The sequence below is a fragment of the Galeopterus variegatus genome, unplaced genomic scaffold (assembly GCF_000696425.1).
Source record: "Galeopterus variegatus unplaced genomic scaffold, G_variegatus-3.0.2 Scaffold24, whole genome shotgun sequence".
Taxonomy (NCBI): Eukaryota; Metazoa; Chordata; class Mammalia; order Dermoptera; family Cynocephalidae; genus Galeopterus; species Galeopterus variegatus.
Window position 1 is genome coordinate 81,219 of NW_007726135.1, and position 27,782 is coordinate 109,000.

General features: G+C 38.1%; 1 protein-coding gene across 4 annotated transcripts in view; it reads left to right on the plus strand.

Moving 5' to 3' along the window:
* The window catches only part of PTK2 (protein tyrosine kinase 2), a 136,182-nt gene that overhangs the window by 41,895 nt on the left and 66,505 nt on the right, over positions 1 to 27,782 (plus strand). For 2 of the 4 annotated variants that reach the window (XM_008568410.1, XM_008568429.1), the window contains 8 exons: positions 3,855 to 3,911; positions 5,366 to 5,386; positions 6,503 to 6,600; positions 15,981 to 16,065; positions 20,519 to 20,619; positions 22,098 to 22,213; positions 23,133 to 23,233; positions 25,726 to 25,815. In XM_008568410.1, the coding sequence (XP_008566632.1) occupies positions 3,855 to 3,911; positions 5,366 to 5,386; positions 6,503 to 6,600; positions 15,981 to 16,065; positions 20,519 to 20,619; positions 22,098 to 22,213; positions 23,133 to 23,233; positions 25,726 to 25,815 (669 nt within the window). The remainder of the gene's footprint in view (positions 1 to 3,854; positions 3,912 to 5,365; positions 5,387 to 6,502; positions 6,601 to 15,980; positions 16,066 to 20,518; positions 20,620 to 22,097; positions 22,214 to 23,132; positions 23,234 to 25,725; positions 25,816 to 27,782) is intronic. The other 2 variants (XM_008568421.1, XM_008568436.1) reach the window with 1 other exon arrangement.

Sequence of the window (27,782 nt, forward strand, 5' to 3'; positions counted from 1 at the left end):
GTACCCAGGCAGTTGCAGGCTGGACTCTAATTTCAGTGCCTTTGAATATATAAAAATAGTCAGTGTCATGCTATCCCACAATCCTAAAAGCCAGGAAAGTAAAATAAAATATAACCAAATCAATATTGAGAATTCCTGGGGAAACATCCCAAGTATTACCTCTTAAAAACTCCTCTCTAGGGCCGACCCCGTGGCGCACTCAGGAGAGTGTGGGGCTGGGAGCGCAGCAACGCTCCCGCCGCGGGTTTGGATCCTGTATAGGACTGGCCGGTGCGCTCACTGGCTGAGCGCGGTGTGGGCGACACCACACCAAGGGTTGTGATCCCCTTACCAGTCACGAAAAAAAAAGAAAAAACTCCTCTCTAAAAGGTTTCAAACTTTTGCAGGTCCACGTACTTTCAACAATGTTGAATCTGCTTCATGAGAATCAACCCATAAGTTCCTTGCAGTAAAAATTCTCTACTCACGTTACATCATAGTACATATATCTGCACCCCAAATATCGTTATAAGTAATTCTCACGTTGTTTTGACTATATCCTCAAAGGTTTTATATAGAATTCACATAGCCTTAAAAGAAAAATTACAGGCTCTTTCTTGTGATTATGTGAATTAATTGAAATTTATGCAACATGGTTTTTCCCAAATCATTGTTGTGTGCTAGCCATTTTATTTTTACTCCTTTGGATTTATCTCTGGGGTGATATCTCTCCTGGGGGGGTTATAAAATGCAATGGTTCTTGAAGGCATTACAGTCAAACCAGGAAGACAGACTGAAAGTACCAGTACAAAGGGATCCTAGTCCATCAGCTGCCTAGTTCCCTTCCAGAGAGCCCTCAGAAGAAGCAAGACCACGAGAGCAACTGCCATTTCTTGACTGACTCATGCACAGGGCCACGTCTCAGCTTCCTGTGGATGTCCCATAATCCTCATAACAACCACACAAGGTGGATGATGCTTTCATTTCACACATGTGAACACAACGAAAGCATAGCCAGGTGAAGTGACTTCCCAAAGGTCAAGTAGGTTGCCCCAAATGTGTACTTGTCTTCCTTGTCCTATGTGTTGCAGCAGTTGATTGTCTGTGCCACCTCACACAGGTGACTTAACTCCTTTGCTCAGTTCCCTGGGAATATATGGTCCCCTCACTATATTGTCGCAGTGTATTCATTCCTGTTGTTTAGCATGTATTTCTTGAGCACCTTCTCTGTGTCAGGCATTTTGGATGCTGAGGACATAGCGAAGAACAAGATACATGAGGGTTCTGTTCCAGTGGATGGTCCATTCTGGAGAAGTAAACAGACAGTTAATAAGGAAACAAAATCATATCAGGTAGTTATAGGCTGAGAGGAAAATAAATCAGGGAACATGGTTAAGAGCAATGGTGGTGGGGCATATTAGTCTGAGGAAAGGTCTCCGAATAGGTGACACTTTGGCTGAAGTCAGCATTTGCTCTGAGCCAACATGAGGTTTGGTGTGTGGTAAGCCCTCAGAGGTCACTTCCATTGCTGTCATTATCAGTTTTATGCCCTTCGTGGTTCAGGCAATAGACTCCTGTTCCCTGAGGGACTTGGGCTTCTGAACAGGCTTGCAGTGATACCTTGCAGCCATATGAAGCTGTGGTATAAAACTAAGAGCCAAGTGCAGGTTTTTGAAGATTCTAGAGCAATTTGGGTAACAGGGCAGCAGGGGTCATGGAAGCAGAGACAGGAAGCGTGATCAACATTCACTCCCAGAAGCCTGCAACATCAAGAACATCTAAAGCATTTTACCTTTAAAGGCACGTTCTTTATAGAAAGAAGGCAGTGAGGGGACTGGGACTGTTTCTTGTAGAAATGCAGCCTTATTAGAACTAGTTTTCTGAAGGGAGTGTCATAAAATTAAGCCTGTTAACTTATGGAATAAAAAGAGTAAATGATTAGCAGATGGCCATCTATGTGACTTGTGTTGCTTCTGCTGTCTTAGCTAGTAGAGATTTCCCCCACTTAGTCGTTTTTGTTTCCAGTGCCCTAGCAGCTCCCTTCTGTCCCCAAATTTTCTTTCACAAGGCCTTTGATAGGCCATCTTACACAAAAATATAGGCCTAAAACATGCCAATATACTATTCTTGGTATTTACTGAGAACAGGATAAGAGAGAAAAATATAAGTAAAAGAACATAAGGTAAATTAAAATTTTTAATTAGGGGCCGGCCCGGTGGCGCACTGCTACAGTGCGCCGCTTGGGAGTGCGGCGACGCTCCCGCCGAGGGTTCAGATCCCACGTACAGACCGGCCGCTCACTGGCTGAGCGAGGGGCGGGCACAACACCGAGAGTTGCGATCCCGTTGCCGGTCCCGGTCCGGTGCGGGCGCAACACTGAGGGTTGCGATCCGTTGCCGGTCACGAAAAAAGACAAAAAGACAAAAAAAAAAAATTTAATTAAAAGAACATGGGGTAAATTAAAATTTTTTCTTTAATACTGTAAATAGTATTATTCATAAGCATGTAAGAATAACATGGATTATCCACCTGTCATACAGGATTTAGGAATAATTTACATATGATAAATGTCTTAAGGAAAATTAATTTATTGGCATTACATTCTGCCAGCCAAATTTTTTTACTTTAAACACTTTTAATGATGATTACACATTAAGAAGTGAATTCTTCCAGTTACAGGTTTGATCTCAATCATTACCATAGCAGTATGTGGAGTGATTTGTATCCTAATGACTGTAAACAAAATATATATATATATATATATTCTCTGTTTTCTTAGATTTCTATGCATTTAATGTCTGAGTGAAGTAACGATGGCAGGACAGAAGAAAGAACGTGTAGCTTTTAGTTTCTCTGGGGTTAAATGTGGATACCAGGTCAAATTTTCAAAATAGAATTCTCTTCAAATGATTTATCAGAAAATATTGCTACTTCTTTACTGACTTACAAGAATGGCCCAGCCACTAAAATCCTCATGCATGGAGCCACTAAAGGTTTTCCTTTTTTCAGAAAGAGAAACACAGACAATACTCAGATGATTTTTCAGTATAATTGTTATCCAAAATAGTGACTGTTTTCTTTAGGTGGGTTTTTTTTTTTTTTAATTTCCCATTTATATTGTATATTTTTAAGTCGCTGCTTTACTGAAAGCAATAAGTGAAAATACTGGAATTCCTTGACATCTTCTCAAAAAATAACACATTTTAATATGTTGTTGTTCTCATTTTATTTTTTTTGGTATATCTTTTACTCTTTTGACATTAATGTATACTCTTCAAATACCTGAGTGAAAAAGTTATGAAAGATAAATTCCTGCATTGCATTTTTCAACCCTGAACATATGAAATAAATTATCTCATTTACTCTCCCCAAAAGTTGGGCTGCCCATTTGTTTCTAAAAGAGAAAGTTCACTTTATGTAAACTTGCTTTATGTAAACTGTCAAGTCTTAATTATTAATAAAATCAGGTATGGTGTTTTGAGGATACCAGTCTTGTTTGGAGAAATCTTGATAGACAACACTGTATTAAACGTGTATTTGGTGTAGTTAAGGGAGAGTTTTGCAGTCAGTACAGATTGGTTAATTTGAATCATATACGTAGTTAGTTGTTTCATGTCTTTCTATTCTTTACAAGGGCTTTCTGTGTTAGCTTTGCTCTCTGATAAACAAGTCTGTGTATTATAACATATTGGACAGTGATGTCACTTTTATTTCCATAAATGACTCATGTGTGAGCCAAAACTGAGTAATAGTGTTTTAAGAATATTTTGGCATAGTAGGGGATTTAGGCAGATCATTTTGCCTTATCAAATTATATTAAAGGCCGGAGGTCAAATATTTAACCTCTTCCAACATATGTTGTGTTTTTCCTACAGAAACAGATGATTATGCTGAGATTATAGATGAAGAAGATACTTACACCATGCCCTCAAGTAAGTAGACTTCTGATTTGTTCATGCTCAGATTTGCCAGATATCTCCTCACATTTAAAAGTTTTAGATATTTATTATTCTTTTAGAACCATTTTTAATACCCCATTGAGTACTTAACAGAAATATTTTTTTCAACCTTTAGAATTCTACATGTGTCCACTATAAGGTTGGTCAGAAGCCAAAAGCTCAAATATCTGCAATAATTTAGTTTACTTACTGGATTTTTATAATCTTTTTTTCTGGCTCTGTAATATACCTTTATTGATTAGAGTATTTTCTCTATGTAGAAAATCAGTATTATTTAAAGGTTAAATATGTATGTGTGTATGCACACACACATTCAAAGAATTGCATCCCCCCTGAGATCGTTTGTTCTTTTTGTTTTGTTTTCATTTTTAGGTTTTGGGGGTTTTTTGGCAGCTGGCTGATACGAGAATCCAAACCCTTGACCTGGTGTTACAACACCTTACTCTAACTGGCTGTGCTAACCGGCTGTGCTAACCGGCCAGCCCTGTTTGTTCTTTATTGCCATTGACTAACCAATACAAATAGCTTCTGGCCTTCAGTCTACCCCATAGGGGTGAAAGATGTGGGAAGAGAGACAGACCTCTTAAATGACTTCATGCAGCCTGGAAATGTCAAGATTCTGCTCCTGTCTGTGATGTGCAGCTTGTTAATTGAGAAAAATCTGGAAGCCCAGATTGTGAATTGGATAAGCCCTTGAAATTTCTTTTGCACACAAAAAAACTTAAACCTACCTCTTAAGAAGGCTCCAGAAGCCTTAATAATTCAAAATCTGAATGTCCTGATTTCAGTAGATCTATACATATTCATAAAGTAAATGTTTTAAGTGCTTTACTCTGTTGTGTAAATATTTTAAAAGATGCTTTCATTTGGATTTTTATACACATTGAGGAGGTATTACCAAAATAAAGAGAAACAGCCCAGTCAGGTAGACTTCATGTCCCCTTTCAAGAGCTCCTTTATCAGAGAGAGATTCAAAAAAGAGGCAGGAGCTGAAACTTAAGTTGTATGTTTTGAATTCTGGTAGCAATTTTTAAAAATGTTTTAAGTGTAATTTTTTGACTAGCCATTTAGTCATTTGTACATTTCTACAGAGAATCCAAATTTTTATTTGTATATTTATTATTCATAGTTGAGTAGTAGATGTACAACATGGTTAACTTTTATCCAGACCCCACAAGAGTTAGTTATAATATAGAAATTTGTGATAGGAATTTAAAAACATTGTTTAAATAACATTGAGTTACCTTGAGTATATTTAGTTTTTGCTTGTATTTAGTTCTCTTTTTTAACTCATATTTGTGCTTAAAATATTTTAAAAAGTAAATATTATTGAAATGTACTCTCCAAGTTTGCTGTTGTTAACCTAATTGCTATTAGTTATTTCTAAGCAAGGTCTTCAATTTTTTTCTCTCTTAATTGCAATACAGAAAGCTATGGAATAGATGAAGGTAACAGGATTCCTTTAAGATACCTGTGTTTGCTTGCAATTGCAACCTGTGGAGTGATATGGGATGTTTCAGTTTTCAGTTAACTTTTATTTTTAAACTATTTGTTATTGATTTACTCATACCATTAAATCAATGGACCTACTAGCTAAAGTGATTTTAAAGAGGAAAATAACTATCTAAAATTTGGATTGAATGTTCTGTATGATTTTTAATTTGATAAACCAGGGAGAAAGTTTTAAAATATTTGGCTATTGGTTTATTCCATTGGCGATTACACGAATGGAATATATATATATATAGTAATGAGTTTCTTAGTTGAAATAAACCAAAATACCAAGTAGTTAATTGAATTAGAAGTCAATCTACTATGTTCCTAGTAGGTATTTTCTGTCTATGTGCTTCAACAGCCTACTAAATAATTGATTTTGTATAAATCACAACTTAATATATTAATTTGAGGCACATGCTCTCAAAAGTATAAAGCGCTCATAATTTATTAAACTGATATGTTCAACCTTGATTCCAAGTCATTTAATTTTAAAGTCATTTAGTTTTTAGAAAGTACCTCTTTGAACTCTTTTAGCTCCACGAATAACACAAAGATAGGATTATAATGAAGTGGAAAACTCTTAAACTTTTAAAGCATAAAGTTTACTCATGGTACAATTTTTATGTTGCGTCCATATTTACAGACTTTAGTTATTTGTAAAATAATTGCTTTAAGTAGCTGTGTTTTTATAGTCTTCTTATATTAATACCTTAACTAATAGCTCTTACTAATTAAGCATATAATTTAATACTTGGAGAAATTATTTTAAAAATTATCAAGTAAATATAAAATAAATCTAACATTCAAAAACTCCTAGGAACAATATGAAAAAATCAACCCTTAATAGAAGTCATTATTTTAGTAGTTCATCTGGTACCACAACTGATACATGCATTCCTTTCAAATATTGTTTAAGAGAATTCCACTCTGTTTAAAGCATTTTCATAGATTGATGTGTCACAGATGAAATTTTTACTCATGGATAATAATGAAATGTGTCGAGCATTATTTCTACATTTGGATTATTATATTTAAGTATTTATTAATATATGCATCATGTTTTGCAGCCAGGGATTATGAGATTCAAAGAGAGAGAATAGAACTTGGACGATGTATTGGAGAAGGCCAATTTGGAGATGTACATCAGGGCGTTTATATGAGTCCAGTAAGTCCTTTAAGACTACCAAAAATCTTGACTAGTTTTGACTGTTTAAGTTTAAATTGCCTTGTTTGTCTTTGTGAGTCCTTAGTTCTTCTAGGTATTCACAGTTGTCTTTTATGAAGCTCATTATACATGTCAACTTACTTGGTATACTCAGAAACCAAAAAAATGGCAGAATTAGCTTCTACAGGGTTGGGTCTTTATTTTATTCATTTTAATCTTCCTGCTTGTGTCATCAGTAACAGATTTTATAGGTGACTCTTCTGTTGAAAGGAATTGACATACCAAATGGCCAGAGTCAGCGACAGCTAGCCAGTAGTCCCACATACCTGCATATTCAAGAAAAGAACATTAATTTGCCTCAATTTACCTTCTAACAGCGATCAGTGACTTTTTAAAATTATTTTTTTAAAAATAGCCTAAGCAAGATATCATTTACCTACTATAAAATTCACTCTTTTTAAGTGTATGATTCAGTGCTTTTTAGTATATTCACAAAGCTGTGCAGCCATCACCACAGTCAATTTTAGAACCTTTTCTTTAACTCAGAAAGAAACCTCATACCCATTAGTAGTTACTTCCCATTCCACCCTCCCCCAGCCTCTGGCAACCATTCGTCTGCTTTCTATCTCTATCAGTTTGTCTATTCTGGACATTTTATATAAATGGGATCATACAATATGTGGTCTTTTTTGATTGGCTTATTTCACTTAGTCAATCAGGGTTCATCCCTGTTGCAGCATTTAGCAATACTTCATTCCTTTTTATTGTCAAATAATATTCCTTTGTATAGATATACCACCTTTTGTTCATCCATTCATTAATCAATGGACATTTGGGTTATTTCTACCTTTTGGCTATTAAAATGCTGCTATGAGCATTCATTTACAAGTTTTTATGAGGACACATGTTTTAAATTCTCTTTTGTTTATACCTAGGAGTTGTCATATGTTAACTATATTTAACTGTTTGAGGAACTGCCAAACTGATTTCCAAGGCAGCTGTACCATTTACATTCTTAGCGATGTATGAGTGCTGGTATCTCCACATCTTCACTAACACCTGTTATTATGTCTTTTGAAAAATAGACCAGTGATTTTTAAGGTGATATTTTAGAATACTATGTACCTGCTAAAGAAATTTTTTTAAACTAAAATAACAATAACAGGTATACACAAATGGCTCATAAAAAGTTACAGTGGCATAGGTAACTGGCCCTTTTTTGATACCCCTTCTTTGGAAACTGCAAATGGTGTTATTTCCCAGTAACTCCATATCTATCCATTTTTTATATTCTTTGCACGTGCACTAGTGATAAACTGAACATTACCTTTATATTTAAAAAGTTATAAAAGTTTTTTATCAGGGACAAGTGATTGTCCACCATGTAGTTAAGCAAATTAGAAGTTCAGTTTTTTAAGTAGTTTTGAAAGACTTTATCAAATTATATAATTCATTATATATTTTTAGCTGTTTACACCTTTCTCAGTTTTTTAAAAAATATTTCTTTTTCTCTTCTACTTGTCTTAACTCTGTTCTTTGAGGCAAAGTGCAATAGAAAGAGCAGTGGATCTAGATTTAGTGAAAAGACGTAAATTGGAGTGAGATGAGGCTTCTTAATTCTGAATTATTGGAATTAAACCAGATCTCTCAGCTTCCTTTTATTTCTAAAATTCTTGATAGATTAGCATTCTGTAGTTCCGAGAGTATAATTTACTTACCAGGGTCACACAGCTTTTGGTAGGGTTGGTGGATTTTATCCATTTTAGCTGTGAAGATACAAGAGAATTTCTTAAAAAAATACTCATAGTCTAGTGTTTACTAAATAATTGTTGAATGAACCCCAGCCCCAGAAAAATACCAGGGCTCACATTTTCTTGAATATCTTTCTGATACATACTGTATGTCAGTGTTTGTTTACTTTATTTTTAATGTGGGAGTCTAATTTTATATTACAAAGCAATTTATTAATTTCTTTAGGCTCCTAGTATTATAAATTCTTTTCCAGATTATACTCTTCAGTATTCCATAAAATCAAATAATATTTTGTCAAGTATTTTTATTAATTGGTCAAAATGTAACTCAGCATAAATTTCATGGGCAAGGACTTACCATTGGTTACTTTATTTGAGATTCTGTTAATTATTTCAGCAATTATTTATCAGTTGTCCACTGTGTGACAGCTATTCTTTTCTAGGTGGTGGGGACTTAACAGTGAAGAAAACAGGTGAAGTTGCTGCTCTCACAGAGCTTAAATTCTATCAGAGACACAAGGGGAAAAGCAGAAACAAATACAGTAAATATCAAGAGGGGAGAGTAAGTGTTCCAAGAGAAACAAACATGGGCAAGGGGAACTCAGGATGCTCTTTCACGTGGGATGGTCGGAAAGACCTTCTGACAAGGTGCCATGTGAGCAGAGCCCTGAAGCAAGGCAGGGAGCAGACTGTGAGCATTCGCAGCGGGAAGCATGTGCCAGGCAGAAGGAGCAGCCGCTGCAAGGGCCCTGTTGTAGGACAGGACACCATCAGGGGGCCACTGTGGCTGCAAAGGAGTGAGAGAGGAGGAAAGCGAAAGGAAGCAAGGCCAGGAAAGGCCCCCCAGGGACATGTGGGGGTCTTGCAGCCTTCTATGAACTTCGAACTTCATTCAAAGAGTCAGTAAACATGAAGTTAATCTAAAGTCTTATTAGCACACATTTTTTTCTTTGTTAGGAAAGATTATCAGACTTATTTTTAATTCTTTGAGCATTTCACTTGTACATTCTCTATTATTATCCCAGCCTTAAAAAAATCTATTATTAAATCAACTTTTCTCTTAATTCATCCTAAAACAGTTGTTCTCTAGATTTATTTGTTGAAGTCCTTTAAATGTCTACTAGCTCTTATTAATTCAGACCCTACTCATGCATCTCTTATCTAGGCATATTGGCCACAGAGTGATATTTTCATTGAACATTGAAAAACTTTTCTCTCTCCCTAAATATTCCCTGTATTTTATAGAAGGTTTTAAAAATCATATCTTGAGCAGTTACCACGTTAGTAACTTTGCAGTTTTTAGGAAAAAACCCTTAGCACATGTTCTGGTCTTGCTTGCTTTGAACTGACTCATTCTCCAGCAGTTTGGTCCATCTGTGGCTAAGCCCCATGGTCTGCTTGTATGTGGCCCTTCACATATGTGCTACCTATGGAATCCTATGCTTAGCATCCATTTGAAATTCTGAGTCTTTAGAGAGGAGTATTTTGTTTGTATTCCTTTGGACCGTCTTGTTAAAGCACCATGTTTAGTGAGTATTTGACTATTAATTGACAAGACTGATAATGGTTTTATGGTCTTATGGAAGTTTGTGCTGTTACTCACTCTGTAAAATGGACATTTCATGTCATTTATACAGTATACCAACCATAATAGTTTTGGGGGGGGGGGGGTTGGTTTTTTTTTTTTTTTTGTATACCTATTATAAGTGGCCACCCCAATATTTAGAGAGACAGAATTCATACTCCTGATCCTAAAGAAGTTTACAGTCTAGTTAAGGAAGACAGACTAACTCATTCATATCAAAGTGATTACATTTTAGCAGTATATAGGTAATGATTCTAGGAAAGCTTTAAACTCAGGCATTTAATAGATAAGCATTCTGTGCTCTTGTTCACGTTGTGTGTGAGCCAGCTACTCTGTCCTCCAGGACCAGGTCACTCTTGCCGCCTGAAATCCTGCCCTGAGGCATCTGGCAAGTGCCTCCTCTACAGGTTAAGAAAGGGACTGCAGGGCCGAGCCCGTGGCGCACTCGGGAGAGTGCGGCGCTGGGAGCGCAGCAGCGCTCCCGCCGCGGGTTCGGATCCTATATAGGGATGACCATGCGCTCGCAGCGCTCACTGGCTGAGCGCGGTGCGGCCGGTCTCAAAAAGGACAAAAAAAAAAAAAAAGGGACTGCAGTCTCCTGAATCTGTATTACAATCATTTTACCATTTATATTTCTCTTGTTTGAAAATATTTTTTGTTTCCTGGAATCAAATAATGTATAAGTATAAAACCTAGAATAAATAAATACAAGATAAGATATTCTTAAAATATGCCACAGCTAACATTAATGAGCTTCTACATTTAAATAATAGATATTAATAGCATTTATTGCTTCTATAAATCTTTATTGAGCACATACTATAAATCAGGCACTATGTGAATGGGGATTTTTTGACAAACAAGACAGACAAGGTACCTACTCTCTTCAAACTCTCATTTTAGTGATGGAAAACAGTACTATAATGTAAATGACAATATGTATTATCTCTATATTAAAATGTATAATTATAATATATAAAATAATGGTGTGATCATGTGAGAAACAACAGTAAATGTACATAATGAATATAAGTATGTAAATAAATGGATAATACACTTATAGATTGTGATAAGCATTATGAAGAAAGATAGCTAATTGGATAGAGCAAAGGGCAGGCGAATGGGTACTATTTGGGCAGGAGGGTCAGGGAAGGTCTGTCTGAACAAGGTTCTCAATCAGATATATGGGGGAGAGGCAGGCAGGCAGAACAAGAAGGAAGACAATGGGAAAGTAGTGTTGGAGAGCAGCGAATGAGGCTGGGAAAGAGAGATTCAGGTGGGAGAATGGGCCTGTGGACCGTGGTAAAGAGTTGGGCTTTTATTCTAAGTATCTTGGGAAGGGAACCCTTGGAGGATTTTAAGTAATGAGATGATCTGATTAACATTTTTAAAATGTCTAACTGCCATAAGGAGATTGGGTGGCAGAGGTGCAAAGTAGATGATGCCATTAGGGTTGGAGCAAGGTGGCAGTGGCTGCTCTACCTGGGGTGCTGGTGGTGGGGTCAGTGAGTAGGAGAAGGTGCTGGGGTTACAGATTCTGGTCAGATTCTGGATGTGTGCTGTAGGTAGGGGCAATAGAACTTGATCCTGGATTGCTGAATGTGCAAAATAGAAGAATCAAAAATAGGGCCGGCCCGGTGGCGCACTGGAGAGTGTGCCGCTTGGGAGTGCGGTGGCGCTCCCGCCGAGGGTTCGGATCCCATGTGGAGACCGGTTCCCACTCACTGGCTGAGCGTGGTGCGGGCACAACACTGAGGGTTGCAATCCCGTTGCCGGTCCCCAGTACGGGCGCGACACTGTGGGTTGCGATCCCGTTACCGGTCAGTAAAAAAGACAAAACAGGAAAAAAATAAAAAATAAAAAGAAGAATCAAAAATAGATTGTTCTTGGCTGTGGTTTCAAACATGAGAAATCCTTGTGGTGATAGAACTATTCTGCATCTTGACCATGGTGATGGATACAAGAACCTACATATTATAAAATTGCACAGAAATAAACACACACATACACGCACACAGAACCGAATCCAAGTAAAACTGGAAAATCTGAATGAATTTGGTAGACTGTATCAATTTCAATATCCTGGTTGTGATAGTGCAGTAGAATTTTAGAAGATGTTACCATTGGGGGATACTGGGTGAAGATCTCTCTATTATTTTTACAACTGCACATGAGTCTATAATTATGGCAAAATTAAAAAGTTAAATTTTAAAAGTCTCTCCTTTCGGGCCGGCCCGGTGGCGCACTGGATAGTGCGCCGCTTGGGAAGCGCGGCGGCGCTCCCACCCGAGGGTTCGGATCCCACATACAGACCGGTTCCCGCTCACTGGCTGAGCGAGGCGCGGGAGCGACACCGAGGGTTGCAATCCCGTTGCCGGTCCCCGGTCCGGTACGGGGGCAACACTGAGGGTTGCGATCCGTTGCCGGACACAGAAAAAGACAAAAGACAAAAAAAAAAAAAAAAATAGATTGTTCCCCTTGAGCAACTGTTCATTTACTGTTTAAGTGAGATGGAGAAGACTATGGGAGAAACAGATGTGATAGTGGGTATATCAGTCAGGGTTCTCCAGAGAGACAGAACCAACAGGACACATGTAGATACAGATATAGATGTCAATTATAAGAAATTGGCTCATGTGATTATGGAGGCTGACAAGTCCCAAGATCTGCAGCTGGCAAGAGAGCTGATGGTACAGATCAAATCTAAAGGCACGAAAAACCAATGTGTCAGTTTGAAGGGCATCAGGCAGAAGGGGTTTCCTTTTACTCGTGGGAAGGTCTTGGATGAGCCCACCTACATTGGGCAGGGCAATCTGCTTTACTCAGTCTGCTGATTTAAATGTTAAACTCATCCAGAAGAATCCAGAATAATGATAGACCAAATATCCAGGCACCTCATGGCACAGTCAAGTGGACACATAAAATTCACCCTCATAATGAGATATCAGGAGTTCTGTTTTGGGCATATACAGTTTAAAATAAAAGTCAAGACAAGGGGCTGTCCCGTTACCTCACTTGGTTAGAGCATAGTATTTGTAACACCAAGGTCAAGCGTTTGGATCCCCATACTGGCCAGCCACCAAAAAAAAAAATGTGGAGAGAAGAAATAGGTGGGTTTGATATATGTGTCTGGGCTGAAAGGAAAAGTCAGGACTAAAGATGTAAATTTAGAAATATAAGTGGTTCTTGAGTCCTTCGGCACTAGATGAAATAACTTATAATAGAGTTGAGTCCATGACTCAACCCCAGGTGTTCCAACATTGAAAAGATAAGAAGTAATATCTTGTCTTCCCAAGTCTCTTCTAATGCCAGTCTCTTCTGCCCGTGACTGATATTTATGGGAACAACTACCCACAGTTATGTAGCAAGAGCTCTTCAGAGAAAGCTTGGCATAGTCAAGCTTTGCCAGCACCAAAGAAACTAACCGGGGGCACCATTTTAGAGCTAAACCTTGTGACAAGTGGCATTTCCATCCCAGCTGGGGACAGTGGCTTCTGCTTAGATCGATACAGTGTTACCGTGCTGCTGCCACTACCTGCTACTAGCCATAACTATGAATTGCTTTCACTCTGAAAGCAGCCTCTGTAACAGAAGGAGCTTGCCTCCTCCTAAAAGGATGACCTTGGACAAGCCACTTAGCCTTTCAGCCTCTATTGACTCTTCTATAAAATGCATATCCTAGGCCCAGTCTTGTAGCTCATTCTCAAGAATAAGATGTAAGCCCAATGAGATAATCTACATAAAGCACAGAAATGTTCAAAACCTATTGAGAAAGCTGAAAACAGAGATCATATAGCCCCATCAGGGACCAGATGGCTCAGCACTCTCCATACCTATCTGACACCACCTAGCCACTCCCAGGGAGCAGAAGGAGTAAGAGAAAGATTGAAACGATGTACACACGCCATGGTTTCCTGTCTTCTTCCCTCCTAGAGCTGCGGTCTCTACCTGGTTGATTTCATCCGTGTTTCACAAGGGGGGAGGAAAAGACTCTTAGAAAGGAGTCAAGGAATAACAACAATGGAGCAGAGACATAATTTAGTATATCTTAAGCCTTTGTAAATTCCCCATCTTCTCCCCTTTTCTTTCCCCTTTGCTCTTCCTTTTCTCCTTGTCTACCTCCATAACAGAATGTGAGACTCCTTACAATAATATACAGTAAATAAGGTGATTCTGGCAAAGATAACATAAAGCCCAGTATATGATAGGCACATCTGAAGGTACTTCAAAAAGTTCATGGAAAGATTCATGTTGTCTTTCAATTCTGTTTTTCCAGAAGCTTTTGAAGTACCCTCATACAGCTGCTATCCAGAATAATCCATGATATTTTATTGATTTGCTCGAAATGGCCTCTTATTTCTTGTATTTATTAAGCTCTATCTTTTGAACTCGTCAAATAAAAGATAAACCTTTTGGCTTCCAGGACAGAATGTTTTCTTGGTTTCTCTGCTTCCCTGCTGGTCACCTTTTCTTAGTTTGCTTTGCCACTTCCTCCTCTTTTTCCTGACCTCTTGATATTGTAGAGTTTCAAAGCACGGTCCACAGACCTCTCTGTCTCACTTGGTGATTTCATCCAGTCCTGTAGACTGGACTACAGTCATCCTTCGGTATCCATGAGGAAATACCAAAATCACCAATGCTCAAGTCCCTTATATAAAATGGCGTAGTATTTGCATTATAACCTGTGCACATCCTCCTGTGTACTTTAAATCATCTCTAGATTACTTATAATACTTAATACAGTGTAAGTGCTACGTAAATAGTTGTTATACTACATTGCTTTTAATTGTGTTATCTTTTATAGTTCGGCCGTTGATTTATTTATTCATTTATTTATTTTAAATATTTTTGATTCAAGATTGGTTAAATTTGCAGATGGGGAAGCTGCAGATACAGAGAGCCGACTATACTTCCAAATTTCTATGTCTAGCTCAGACTTCTCTCTGAGCTCCAGTCACATATCCTACTGCCCATGCCACCTGTGTCTCTGGGCTGTCTCACTGACGTCTCAACCTCATCACATCCAGAGCTGAGCTTCTGATCATCCCCTCCCATCTTGCCAGTTTCTCTGGCCCAAAACCTGAACTTGATTCTCTCTCACATCCAATCCATTAGGAGCCACATTTGTCCTACCTTCGAAGTATGCCAGCATCTCAACCCTTCTCGTCCCTCCACTGCTACCACCCTTGTCCGAGCTGCCATCATCTGTCCCCTGGGTTCCTGCAGTAGCTGCCTGAAGAGCTCCTTGTGCCTAACCTCGCCTCTCTGCCACCATTTCTCAGCACCACAGCCAGTATTCCTTCTTAACTTTAGATCAAGCTGTGATACTCCTCTGCTCACACCCTGTCCTGGCTCCCCATTGCACTTAGAGTAAAATTGCATCTTTATTATTGGCCCAGAAGGCCCTGTGGTCTGGCCCTTCAATTCCTGTCTGACCCCATCATCTCCACCCTCCTTCCACATACCCTTTGCTTCAGCCACACTAGTCTGCTCATGTCCCTCAGCCAGCCGTAGCATCCCCGACTCGGCTGGTTGGCCAGTTCCTCTTCCTCCATTAGTTCTTCACTCTCATCTACTCAGTGAGGTCTACCACATATAGCAGCCACCATCTCCCATATCCTGATCTACTACCCCGCTTTTCCATAACACCTTTACCTTCTAACATACTATGTATTTAACTTCTTGTGTTTGTCATCTGTTCATCACTGGGATGTAAACTTGGCAAGAACAGGGACCACTGCCTCTGGTCACTGGTGTATATCAAGCACCTAGAAAACCACCTACCATATAGCAGATACCTAAAGAATGTTTGTAGATAAATGAATTGCCTGCAACATTTCACATGCATGTCCATTTTTCTCTGGGGATTTTATACAGAATATTTTTATCTTAAGTATTCCTCTCATTCTTGAGATTTTACAGTTCTGATTCTGTCTGGTCCAGAATCCATGTAGTTGCAAAACAGCTTTTCTTGAATGTACCCATTGATTAATATGGAGAACCTTTTTGCATGTGTGTGTGATTCTATAATTTCCCTAACACAGGAGAATCCAGCTTTGGCGGTTGCAATTAAAACATGTAAAAACTGTACTTCGGACAGCGTGAGAGAGAAATTTCTTCAAGAAGCCTGTAAGTTTCTAGAAATTTCTGTGGAACTCCATCTGACTTTATATCTGTGAAATTCAAACTGTCTCTGAAGAAGTAAGAAAAATGATGCTTTGATTTTTATGAGACACCTACATTTACTATTTTGCATTCAAATTAATGTGTAAATTTGTACAGGCACATATCTACAGATTTTTCCAGGTAAACCATGGTGTTTTATGTGTAAAGGTAGATTGACTTACTTTCCCTTAATGCTTTGGTAACCTGTACCATTAAACATCTTTGCACTGGAAATGGGGCAGATGTATAAATGATCCTAGCCCAGATACTGCTGGTGCCTAGGAATCTAGAGGTGAACAAAACAAACACAGCCCCTGCCCTCATGGAGCTCATAGACTAGTGAAGGAGTAAGTTCTGCTACAAAATCAGAAAGACTCACCCCAAAAGAAACCTCAGAAGAAAACTTTTCCGATGGCTTCCCAGGTGACTAACTAGAAGTGATTTTCTTCACCTGCATCCCTCTGGCTCTTTGTTTGTGCATTCCATGATGAAGCTGCCTTGGGTGAGTTATGCATACATAGGTTTCTCCCTAAGGAAACTCTTGGAGAGCAAGGATCTTGTCCCGCTTGAACACATCACACTCTTTCCTACCTGCCCTCAAGCTGTGGTGGTCCTCCTCTCCCCTATGGCTTGTCCCGTCTCATTCCTCAGCCCCGTTAGCTCAGACTTAAACATCACCTCCACAGAGAGCCCTTTTCTGACCACCACATGTAAAGTAGGTTTCTCCTTTGTGTTTCTCCTCTCACAGGACCTTGTTCTTTTCCTTCCTGGGGATTTGTAATTAAGTATACATTGTTTACAAATGATTATTGTTTATCTCCCCCTCTAGGCTTTGAGCTCCCTGGGAACAGGACCATGCTTGTTTTGTGCATTGTTCCTTTCCCAGTGCCCGCCACAGTACTTAACACATGAAAGGCACTCAGTAGATTGTTGTAAGACTGAATCTTGGTGTCCTTCATTGCAGCACATTGAATGAATGCCTTCTACTTTCCATTTAGAAAATATTTACCTCCTAATAGTCCAATAAATTTTTAAGTCATAGAGTAAATCACACTGTGACTTCTCAATTGAACCTAAGTACAGTCAGCCCTCTGTATCCGCAGGTTCTGCGTCTGTGGATTCAACCAACTGCCGTTAGAAAATAATTAGAAAAAATAAGTAATATAACAGTACAACAGTTAAAAATAATACAAATAAAAAACAATGCAGTGTAACAGCTATTTACATAGCATTTACATTATGATGTTAAGTATTATAAGTAATCTAGAGATGATTTAGAGTATATGGGAGGGTGTGTGTAAGCTATATGCAAATATACCATTTTATTTAAGGGACTTGAGCATCCGCAGATCTTGGTATCCATGGGTCCTGGAACCAATCCCCCGCAGATACTGAGGGACAACTGTACATCCATAATCCTATTCCTGAATCTCTGACTTTAATACTTTTATTTAAGGGACTTGAGCATCCGCAGATCTTGGTATCCATGGGTCCTGGAACCAATCCCACGCAGATACTGAGGGACAACTGTACATCCATAATCCTATTCCTGAATCTCTGACTTTAATACAAAAAAAAAAAACTGGCTGACTGATGACTTCTGTCTCAACTTGTTTATTTCCATAGAGTGCCTAGGCCAAGAAAACACACACTACATCAGTCATCATTACCTAACACCTGTAATCCTTACCTTTGGTGGTATTCTTGTGTATTATATATTTTCAGAAATGCAAATTTTAAAAATCATTTATCTTTTTCTAATATTATTCTGATCAGTACTGTATTGTGATTTTTGTAGGACTATGGAATCATCATTACAAAAATCACTTATATAGTATTATAATGGTCAGGTCACACTAACCTTGTTTTCTTCTTTGAAAGGGTTACTCAGCTATTATTTTAGGGAAATGTAATAGATGTAGTATATCTAAACTTCTATGGGGCTTTAAAAGGCTATATATAAGAGAAGTATGGCCTAGATTCGCAATTGTTAAACTTTTTCTGTAAAGGGCCATGTAGTGAATATTCTAGGCTCTGCAGGCCATTTAGTATCTGTCCCAACTATTCAGTTCTGTCATTGTAATGTGAAGACATCCACAGATAATACATAAAGGAATGAGCAAGACTGTGTTGCATTAAAACTTTATTTATAAAAGCAAGTGGCAGCCACTGGGACTTAGCTTACTCACCTATGTGCATACACACCAGGTTAAACTGCTCACACTATTGATTTTTAGTTCAGTTTGAGAACTAGTGACCACAGGACTCTCCTCTCCTCTTAGCTCTGTGCTGTTTAGTATTTTTAGTACTTACTTCAGAGGAAATATAAAAGGCTTGATAATTACATGTGAGGATAGCATAAAACCAAACGTGATACTAAACAATCACTAGTAGTAAATTGAAAATAAGAGTAAGTTAAGTACACTGGGTGCGTGAAGGTTTACCCAGAACTATCACAGTATACTTAAGTGATGAGCTGAATCTGACAAGTTGAAATTTAATGATACATTTTGGATTTTGTACTGGGTGTTTACATTATATGGGTTTAAAAAAAAAAAAAAAGACTACCATGTCCTATTCTTGGAATATGAGGAAAAAAATGGGAAAACACAGCGTTAGAAGTTAGAGTTGTCTCAAGTGAAGGTGGTGACTTTGCAAGAAACTAATGTGTTCTTTGGGTGTGTTGATAGGATATATGGTGTCCAGAGTAAGAGCTGTGAGAGACCCCGTCTACCCCAGCTTTACCCAGCTCTGAGTTACATTGCATGGTGGGCTTCACACTTGAAATGGGTATAAATAATGCAGGCCTCATCCAGTGGAAGGTGACTGCAGCCGTGAAGAAGCTGGAAGACATATCTTCTGAGAAATAGTCGAGGTCATTTAGCATAGAGAAGACATACCAAAGGAATCTGAACACAGTCTTCAGATTTTCAGAGGGCTCTTATTTGCATGTGATTTTAAACATTTTTTCCTAACAGGCAGAAAAAAATGGAATAGAAAAGTAATAAAATCATTAATTAATGAGGAAACCCGTAAGATGTTACAGCTGGTTCAAGGGAGAATTCCAAGAACCACACATGTATATGGAATATAAGGAGTTGTGAAATGAATTTTAAAATATGTGCAAAAATTTAATTTTATTTCCTCACACACAGAGTTGCATTTTTATGGACAAGAATTATGTACATTATTATCAGTTTCCTACAACTTGGGAGTTGTAAAATAAATAAGAGAGCTAGACAGAACACCCACTAATATTTTTTTTGCCATTTCAAAGTCTTTCACAATTTTTCCTGACGGTATTTAGATACCAGTTATTTTATAACATGTTAGCAACATTACATGTTGGTAATATTAAAAGAAAATTATTGTTGCTACTATTCTAATGTCCTTACTTGGTGTCATAGAAATTGTTTTTTCCATTTTAATAGTCTATGAAATCCAGATATTTTTGGAGCCTCTAAACTGGGTCACCTTTCAGTTTACTTTCAGTTTTGAGGTCCTGTAGTTCTGTGAAGATTGTACTATGTCTTACTAATCCTAGTATGCTGTGCAAGTGATCTTAGCCCTGATATTAGAAATTATTAATGCATATGCACTTAAATATATGTACTCACAAATAGGAATGTTTGTATATGTGCAGTGCCCTCTTGGTCACCTTGGGCTCAGTCCAGACAGCCAAACTCATATAACTGCCATAGGCCACATTGGACTCTCCCTGAGAGCAGTACAGGACCGAAACAGCATGCCAACATGGCAGTGTCGAGCATTTTTCTGATATGAAAGTCCTTACAGCTGTCCAGGAACTAGTCTTCTTTAGAGTCTTGAGAGCAACCAGTTACATGCAAGGGGACAAGGCCACAGAGTAGGTGCAGGAACCACTATGTCCAAGACAGAAATCCTTTGTGATAGCCCTGTGGGCATGGCTTCCAGGGCTGTGCAGGGAATGTGCCCAGTTATCCTAGTCTGCACACTGAAGGAAACTCCTAACAATGGCTTCCCACCGGGTATTTATAGTCCTGTCCCACCTTCCTCCCCCAGCAATTTACCGATCAGGAATGATGTTTACCATAAAGAGTGTCGCCTAGTTAAGGAATTACACATTCCTACTTTATCAGATTTCCAGAGGAAAACCTAGAATGTTAGTCCAAGGTCAAATTTGTCTTTAGAAAAAAATACGGGGTTTTCTTAAGCCTTTATTCACAATAAATTCTCCCCTGGAAAATTGCTAATAAGTTTACTGGCTCAACAGTAAGATGTGCCTTTTTGTGCCAATTTATGCCCACTTGTTTGGGGAACTGACCTGTGGAGTTGAGTTCAAAGTTCCCACATCATCAACCTTGTGTCTTAATTGAACTAGTCTTAAGAAAAATTGAACGTGTTTTCCAAAAAATAACCATGGACAACTTTTTCCCAGTAACCATGCGTCAGTTTGACCATCCTCATATTGTGAAGCTGATCGGAGTCATCACAGAGAATCCCGTCTGGATAATCATGGAGCTGTGCACACTCGGAGAGGTACCACAGTCCCCAAAGCTTGCTTTCTGTCTGGTCACAGTGACTACACGGTAGTCTCATGCTTCATAATCATTTAGTCTACACTCAGTGTTTGACAACTTGTGCTGAGAAAGGGAAGTATATTCAGTTTATATCTTGGATTTTCATGAGAGTTCTGACTTAGGATGTATGTTGTTGTAGTTTTGGTTTAGGGAATATGGATATAAATATCTTCATCATTAAATTCCCAAGTAATCCCCTGACAACACTGGCAGCAGTACCTTCACCAACCAAATGTTTTATCAGGATGGTAGCAATAGGCAGCCAAGTGGTTCTTTTTTTCTCTCTGGTGCTGTTGCCTAAAGAACTAGCCCAATTGAGTTGAGGATGAAAGAAGCAATGTTAATGGAGTTTGGGTAAATTAATGCTGAATTTAGGTAAATCTAAACAGTTCCTTAATCTTTTTGAGAATTCCCCTTGCAGCGTCTTTTAGACCAACTAATATCAGTCACAGTTTCTTTTTTAAAATGTGAGTAACAGAGTGCGAACAGCTCTCTGTGAATTTCTCCAGAATACAGAAACTGTTTAATCAGGGTATCACCATCACCTGGAAACCTGTTAGAAATGCATTCTTGCACCCCACCCCAGGCCTGCTGAATCAAACTCTCCAGGCAGGGCAAGTGGGGCCGCATTCTGTGTTTGCATCTGCTAAACACTACACCTTCTTCCTCTGCCCTACATTTTGAAATCATATGGAGTGTTTATGTATATTTTTTGCTAACAGTATTTTTCTGCTTCTGCTTTTATCTTCTGGCTTGAAAAACTGTTACTAAATGTTTCTTTTGGTTATTGATTTTGTAGAATTAAGGTATTAAATTCATCTGCCTTTCTTTGCCATGTTAGCATTTAGCTAAATTAATGGTGTCAGTGGTAGTAGAAACTAGTAAACCCAGTGGGATAAATACCCATGTGTGACTGCTGTTTTACCCTTCTGCATCCAAAACTTTGTGGGGCGGGGGGGGGTCACATGCTCCTCTTGCCTCTCCTTCCTCCTCATTACATTATCTTCATACCTTCCCAGAGACTCATGAGGCTTGAAGTGGAGGTGAACCGACTGGTTGTGTGTTAGACTTGTTTGAATACTAACTAGATCTTTTTGTTCTTTGACTAATATTATTTAGCAATACTTCATACTGTGCTTAAATTCATTCCCTTGAAGCATATCTTTTTCTGTATTTTTCTAGAAATTTGTCTATAGTCAAAAATATTCTAATTTTACAATAGGATTTCAAGTAAAGAATGATTAACTATGTATGTTATCTGAGTTAAAATGTTTTATTTGTTATGCTTTTTTATTAGAAAATTGAAGCCATTCTCATATTATTAAAAATGGGTTTGGAAATGGTCAGCATTGTTGCTGAATGTAATTTTTTTGCTATTGATTTCTATTCTCTGTCACTAATTATTTTTCTTTTTTCTCTTGACCATTGTTCCAAAAGCTGAGGTCATTTTTGCAAGTAAGGAAATACAGTTTGGATCTAGCATCTTTGATCCTGTATGCCTATCAGCTTAGTACAGCTCTTGCATATCTAGAGAGCAAAAGATTTGTACACAGGTAAGGTACAGTCATAAAGCTGCTAAGTCACCTTCTGAGCAGGGGAAGTGCTGAGCACGGGTAGAAACAGGGAAGGAAAAGTTACTGTGCCCTACAGACCCTTCCATACCATTGCAGTCCATCGAACATGGGTATTAGAAAGTTATGCTGCATTGTGTTCTATCAGAGTGAAGTGCTGAGTTGTGTTAATACACATAGTTAAAGAATTTTCCACACATGGAGTTTGAAACATGTTATGATATTTTCAAGTCATTTATTCCTTCCATGAATACGATTGAGAGGCTGGCACTAGAGCAGTGAACATGTGCAAGTAGTCCCTAAAGCAGATATTGTCCTGGAACTTTCCAGGATTCCACAGTTTTACAGGTGACATCTGTTGGCAGTCTGGGGAACTTCTGTTTATAGTCCAAGTTTCTGTGGTTTTGAATGCAAGTGAAACCCCTTACAATTTGTTTCCCAAGTGTTATGTTAGAATTTCTATTTTGTTATTGAGTATTAAAACAGACTGTATCAGCAAGATCACTTACAAGTGTTGAGAAGATAACTTTTATTTAAGGAGATCTCTCTGATAATGGCTAGGTTACGGACCCCAGTTGTATATCACTGTCTGTCAGTTAATGCAGTTGGTAATATGATTTTATGAAGATGGTAAAGATTTTTATTATTTGACAGTATACTTTGCCATCGTTCAAAATAATCATCATGATATCAATGAGTAAATATCTGCCAAAAGGAATATATATCAAGTAAAACTATATATATGTATTTATATATATTTATATAAAACATAATAATCTATTTGCATTGTATATAAGCTGCCTTTCAAAGTACCTATCAGTGTGCCTTTATATAATAGATGAGTTTGTGGGTTGGGTTTTTCTTATGTTAAAATTTATTGTCCCAAATTCTTCCTTATCAGGGATATTGCTGCTCGGAATGTTCTGGTATCCTCAAATGATTGTGTAAAATTAGGAGACTTTGGATTATCCCGATATATGGAAGATAGTACTTACTACAAAGGTAAGAAATCAGAGTAATCACTAAAAAATAAGCTCAGAATCTTTAATGTATTTGTATTTCTTTAAAAGGTATGTTTTTTTTTTGTTTGTTTGTTTGTTTTTTTGGCGGCTGGCTGTTACACGGACCCAAACCCTTGACCTTGGTGTTATAAGCGTTGCTCTCACCAACTAAGCTAACCTAGCTGTTGGAGGAGGAGACACAGGGGCATGGTGCATGGCCTGATTGTATTGCCTTTTGGTGTGGGAGAACAGCATTTTCTATATGTTCCACTAAAGCAGCTTAGAACCTCACCCCAGATAATCTTTGCAAACCTTTCAAAACCTGGAAAATGTTGAAAGCAACCATTCCCATTTTTGTTTGTTTTTTATTAAATCTTGCACCATATGCCCTTCACCCAGTAGACATAGTCACCTCACAGCTGATGGGGTGGGTGCATTGATTGCCTCAATAAAAGGAATCTGACTTAAAAATGTCTAGTCTGCTAAGTCCAACAACATTGATCCATTAGTTTTTGAACTGAAATCTAGCTCATGAGAATTTAATTTTGCCGGTCTTGGAATCACATGGAATTGGTTCTTCAAACTATTATTGAACAAATATTTTTATTAATAATGTTTTCATATTTCTGGAACTTCAGCTATGGTTTAGATTATTAAATCTAAATTATGCTATTAGTATATATACTAATAGTTACCACTGTTTTACAATGGCCAGTTTCTCAGTGTTTGATTTTTAGATTACAGCAAAATGAGCCTAGATTTTTACATTCAAATCTAGTCTCTTTTATTTTATATTTTATCTCACAATTGTTCTTTTTCCATATGCTTTCTGTATACTGTAGCCTGTCACTAGTTTAACAGTTATCCTTTGATATATGAAAAGAAAATTGTTCGGTTGTCTATTTGTTTTGGTTACTTAGTCATTTTATTTAAAAAAGACCAAATGAGCTTTTCACAATTTTGAAATACATTTCATATCCAGCTCCAATCTTAACTAGTCCAAGTCCTAGAATTCTAATAAAGAACTAAATTCCAATTAGTATGATGACCAAAATTCCATATCACTTAAACATTCAAAATGGGCACTTGATAAATTAACATAAATCTTATCTCAGAAAGGTTAATAAGTATAAATCCCATTAGGATATGGAAATGTAACCCCCAAGGGTTAGGGATTCTTCAAAATGCTCCTCTGTCTAAGAATTGTAGTAGTCTTCAAAGGTGGCTCATTGCTTACAGGAGAAAGTCCAGACCCCTGGCAGGCTGGTACAACCCTGTGCCCTGCTCAGGCCCCTCTAAGCCCAGTTGGTCGTTCTGTGCCCTGTCCTCCTAGCCAGCTCCTTCCACTCTCATGTCCTCTCCCTGAAGTCTTCCCTGACTGTCCACTCAGTTGCCGTTTCCTCTCTGCTTCTGGGGCACTGGGCAGGTATTCAGTATCTCTGTTACACCTTATACCATGTTTAAGAATACTTCTGTTTCTGCCTTTGAGAATGAGAATTCATTGAGGTAGGGTACTCTGGATTGTTCATTTTGGGACTTGATAGCTGGAGCAATGTTTTAGTAAGGTTGTGAATTGTTTGCCTTTGTGGCACAAAGGAAAGTTTTTAGGCCTCTACCAAGGGCTGATTTGAGGCTTTCCTAAAGAAGTGGCCTTTTTCTTTCCATTGCTCCTTCCTGCTCTTCCTAATTACTGTGGGCTCCATATTTGTGCATTCACCTAGTGCTAAAATCACTACTCAAAGTGCTTCTGCAGTAATTTAAGAACATGCACAGAGCAGTGAAAATTTGGACTCCCCCATATGCATGTCCCCAACCAAGGTCCATCAAATCAACACTTTCCCTCCTGTTTCAGTGGGAGGATGGAGTGGGGAGGGGGGCAGCACAGGGCAGAGGCAGCAGTTCCGGCTTGGGGGCAGCTGGAGGGAGTTTGGATCCCAACTCTGGCACTTGTTAATGGGGCAGCTTCAGGCAAGTAACTTAACATAATTGAGCCTCTTTCTAAAGAAAATAGAACCTACCAGAATGAGTTGTTTTAGGATTTAAAATTATAATCTATGTGAGTATGTATTTATGTGTACATATTTCCCCTAGGAGCAGGGGTTCCGTGTTTGCAATGATTTTATAGAGCATAACTACCACCAGTGAGAATGGACTATATATTATTAGCAGGAAATTGTAGAGCAAGGATTCCATCCAATAGATAAGGATCTGTTATGAAACCTTACATTTACTCTACCTCCCTGCTCCCTGCTTCTCTATGGAAGGTAGGACATCAGTACTTTATTTCCCTACTCCTGTCTCACCACTTATCACCTCCAGACGACCTCAGAACTTCAAGGAGATGATAAAGTAGTTCTTCCAAAGAAACAGAAGTTTCAAGGGGTCAAACAGAGAAAGCTTTTTATTTTGGTACTGAAAATCTCGGCTGGCTCTAACTTTTAGATTCTTAAGCAGATAACAGGGAAAAGTTATTTTCTAAAATTGATCTTCTAGCTTCCAAAGGAAAATTGCCTATTAAATGGATGGCTCCAGAGTCAATCAATTTTCGACGTTTTACCTCAGCTAGTGACGTATGGATGTTTGGTGAGTATTTTTTTAAGTTTTGTCTTTTTAAAATTATGTTTCATATATCCTACAAAATAAACTTAGCTCTATCTCTTTTCCAACTGTGTTGGTTGATTTGCCCTACCCAACCTGACTGTCTCCTCCGTCAGACTTCTTCTGGTTCATTTGATAAAGTCTCTGAAAATATGCCCCATGCGAGCTCTAAGGCATGGCTCTGTGACATCGCCACGCTCTGACTCACCAGCTCCTTCTAACACTCTTCCTTCCTGTTCCCCCTTTGCTGCTGCTTCTTCCTTCATGGGAGATGTCCATTTCCTTCTTTTCTCCTCTCTCCTTTGCCGTCTCCTTCATTGCTTTAATGGAAACGACTTGAAACAGTCAACAGTCCTTCTGGCTCTGTGGAAGCCCTTCCAGCCCAGAGTATCTGAGATTGCACTTCATCTCCTAATTCTGGAATCTGGCCTCCTTCCTGACTTGTCTTAGGGCTTGGAAGTTTGATCTTTGGCTTCTGTAGCTTCTGTTTCTTTGATGTCATTTGTCCCTTCATACCTGTTCCAAGGTAATCGTTGTCATTTTCCTCCTGCCACTGCTCTGTGGATTAGCGCAGTACCTCCCAGCTGTGGCTCTCATTCATTCTGTGCTACTTATCAAAACTACTTCAGCCAGATTTTAAAGTTGCTCACCATTTTTAATATGGATGACACTTCCCCTCACCCCTACCTTTCCTGGTGTTATTCCTTCTCCCCAGAATACCTTATCCTTACATCCTGTCCTCTAGTTGAAATCCTATCTAACCTTCAGGGTCTACCTTAAATGTCCCCTCTTCAGGAAGCCTTATGCAGTCAGTAGGTGTCTCGAGCATTTATAAACTCACTTTCTCTATGTTCCCTGCACTTTCTCTCTATTGTAACACTCACATATTGATCCTATGAATGGTCTTGTGTGTGTGCTATCTCTGCCAGATTAGAAGCTACTTCAGAAGAGATGCCCTGTTAAGTTTATATACCTTTTTTCTCCTATAAATAAAAATAACTTTATATACGTATATCAAGTAATTGTTCTTATTTTTCTGTTTGCTTGCTTTTGATTTTTAATAACGGTTTAGTGCCCTGATTGATAATTAGATAAAGGAAGGAAATTTCAAGTAGAGCAGGAGATAGCATAACATGATTTAAAAAGGCTTTAGAGTCCACTTTGGGTTCAGATCCCAAGATCTCGATTATTAGCCGTGTAACCCACAGAGCAGATTATTTAACCTCTCAAGAAAATTTCATATTTCAAAGATTCTAAAGTGCCTTTTTTTCCCCCTCACATTTTAAAGTATCTTAAATTAAATGGCATTTTGTAATTGGTGTTAATTGTGTCATTTTTTATGTAGATGTCTGTGCCTTCGCTCCTGAGGACTTTGTAAACTATTTTGTTCATGTTGTTGTTACTTTAATGTCAGAATGAGTTTAAAAGAGCTTTTTTGGTAAGAATAAAATAAAAATTCTAAGAATGAAAACAAACCAAAAAAACCCTAAAACTTAAGAATCCTTTCTTACCTCTTAAATCCTGTATCATAATTTAGTTTTCAGCATTTCTTCCCTTTTTTTGGTCATATATAATTATGGTGTTTCCTGTAATCAGTGGATCTGATCTTATCAGATATGATAAGATACAGTATTTAAAGAAATATAAAGTTATTTTGAGGATTAAGGATAATATATGTAAATTTCCAAGACAGGGCCAGGCACATATGAAGTTCTCAAGAAATGAAAAGTGTTGTTATTACCGATAATATTGTCACATTTTCTGGTGAGAAGAGGGATTAGTTTTGTCACAGAGGCTTTACTTTGAAATTTTTGGATTTGGGGCTAATTTCAGATTCAAATTCACATTAACATGGTAATATGCCTTTGAGGTAGATACCATTCTAGGTACTGAAGTTGCAAAAATGAAGTGACAGTTTGTCTCCTCAAGTCACCCGTTATACAATGTACATT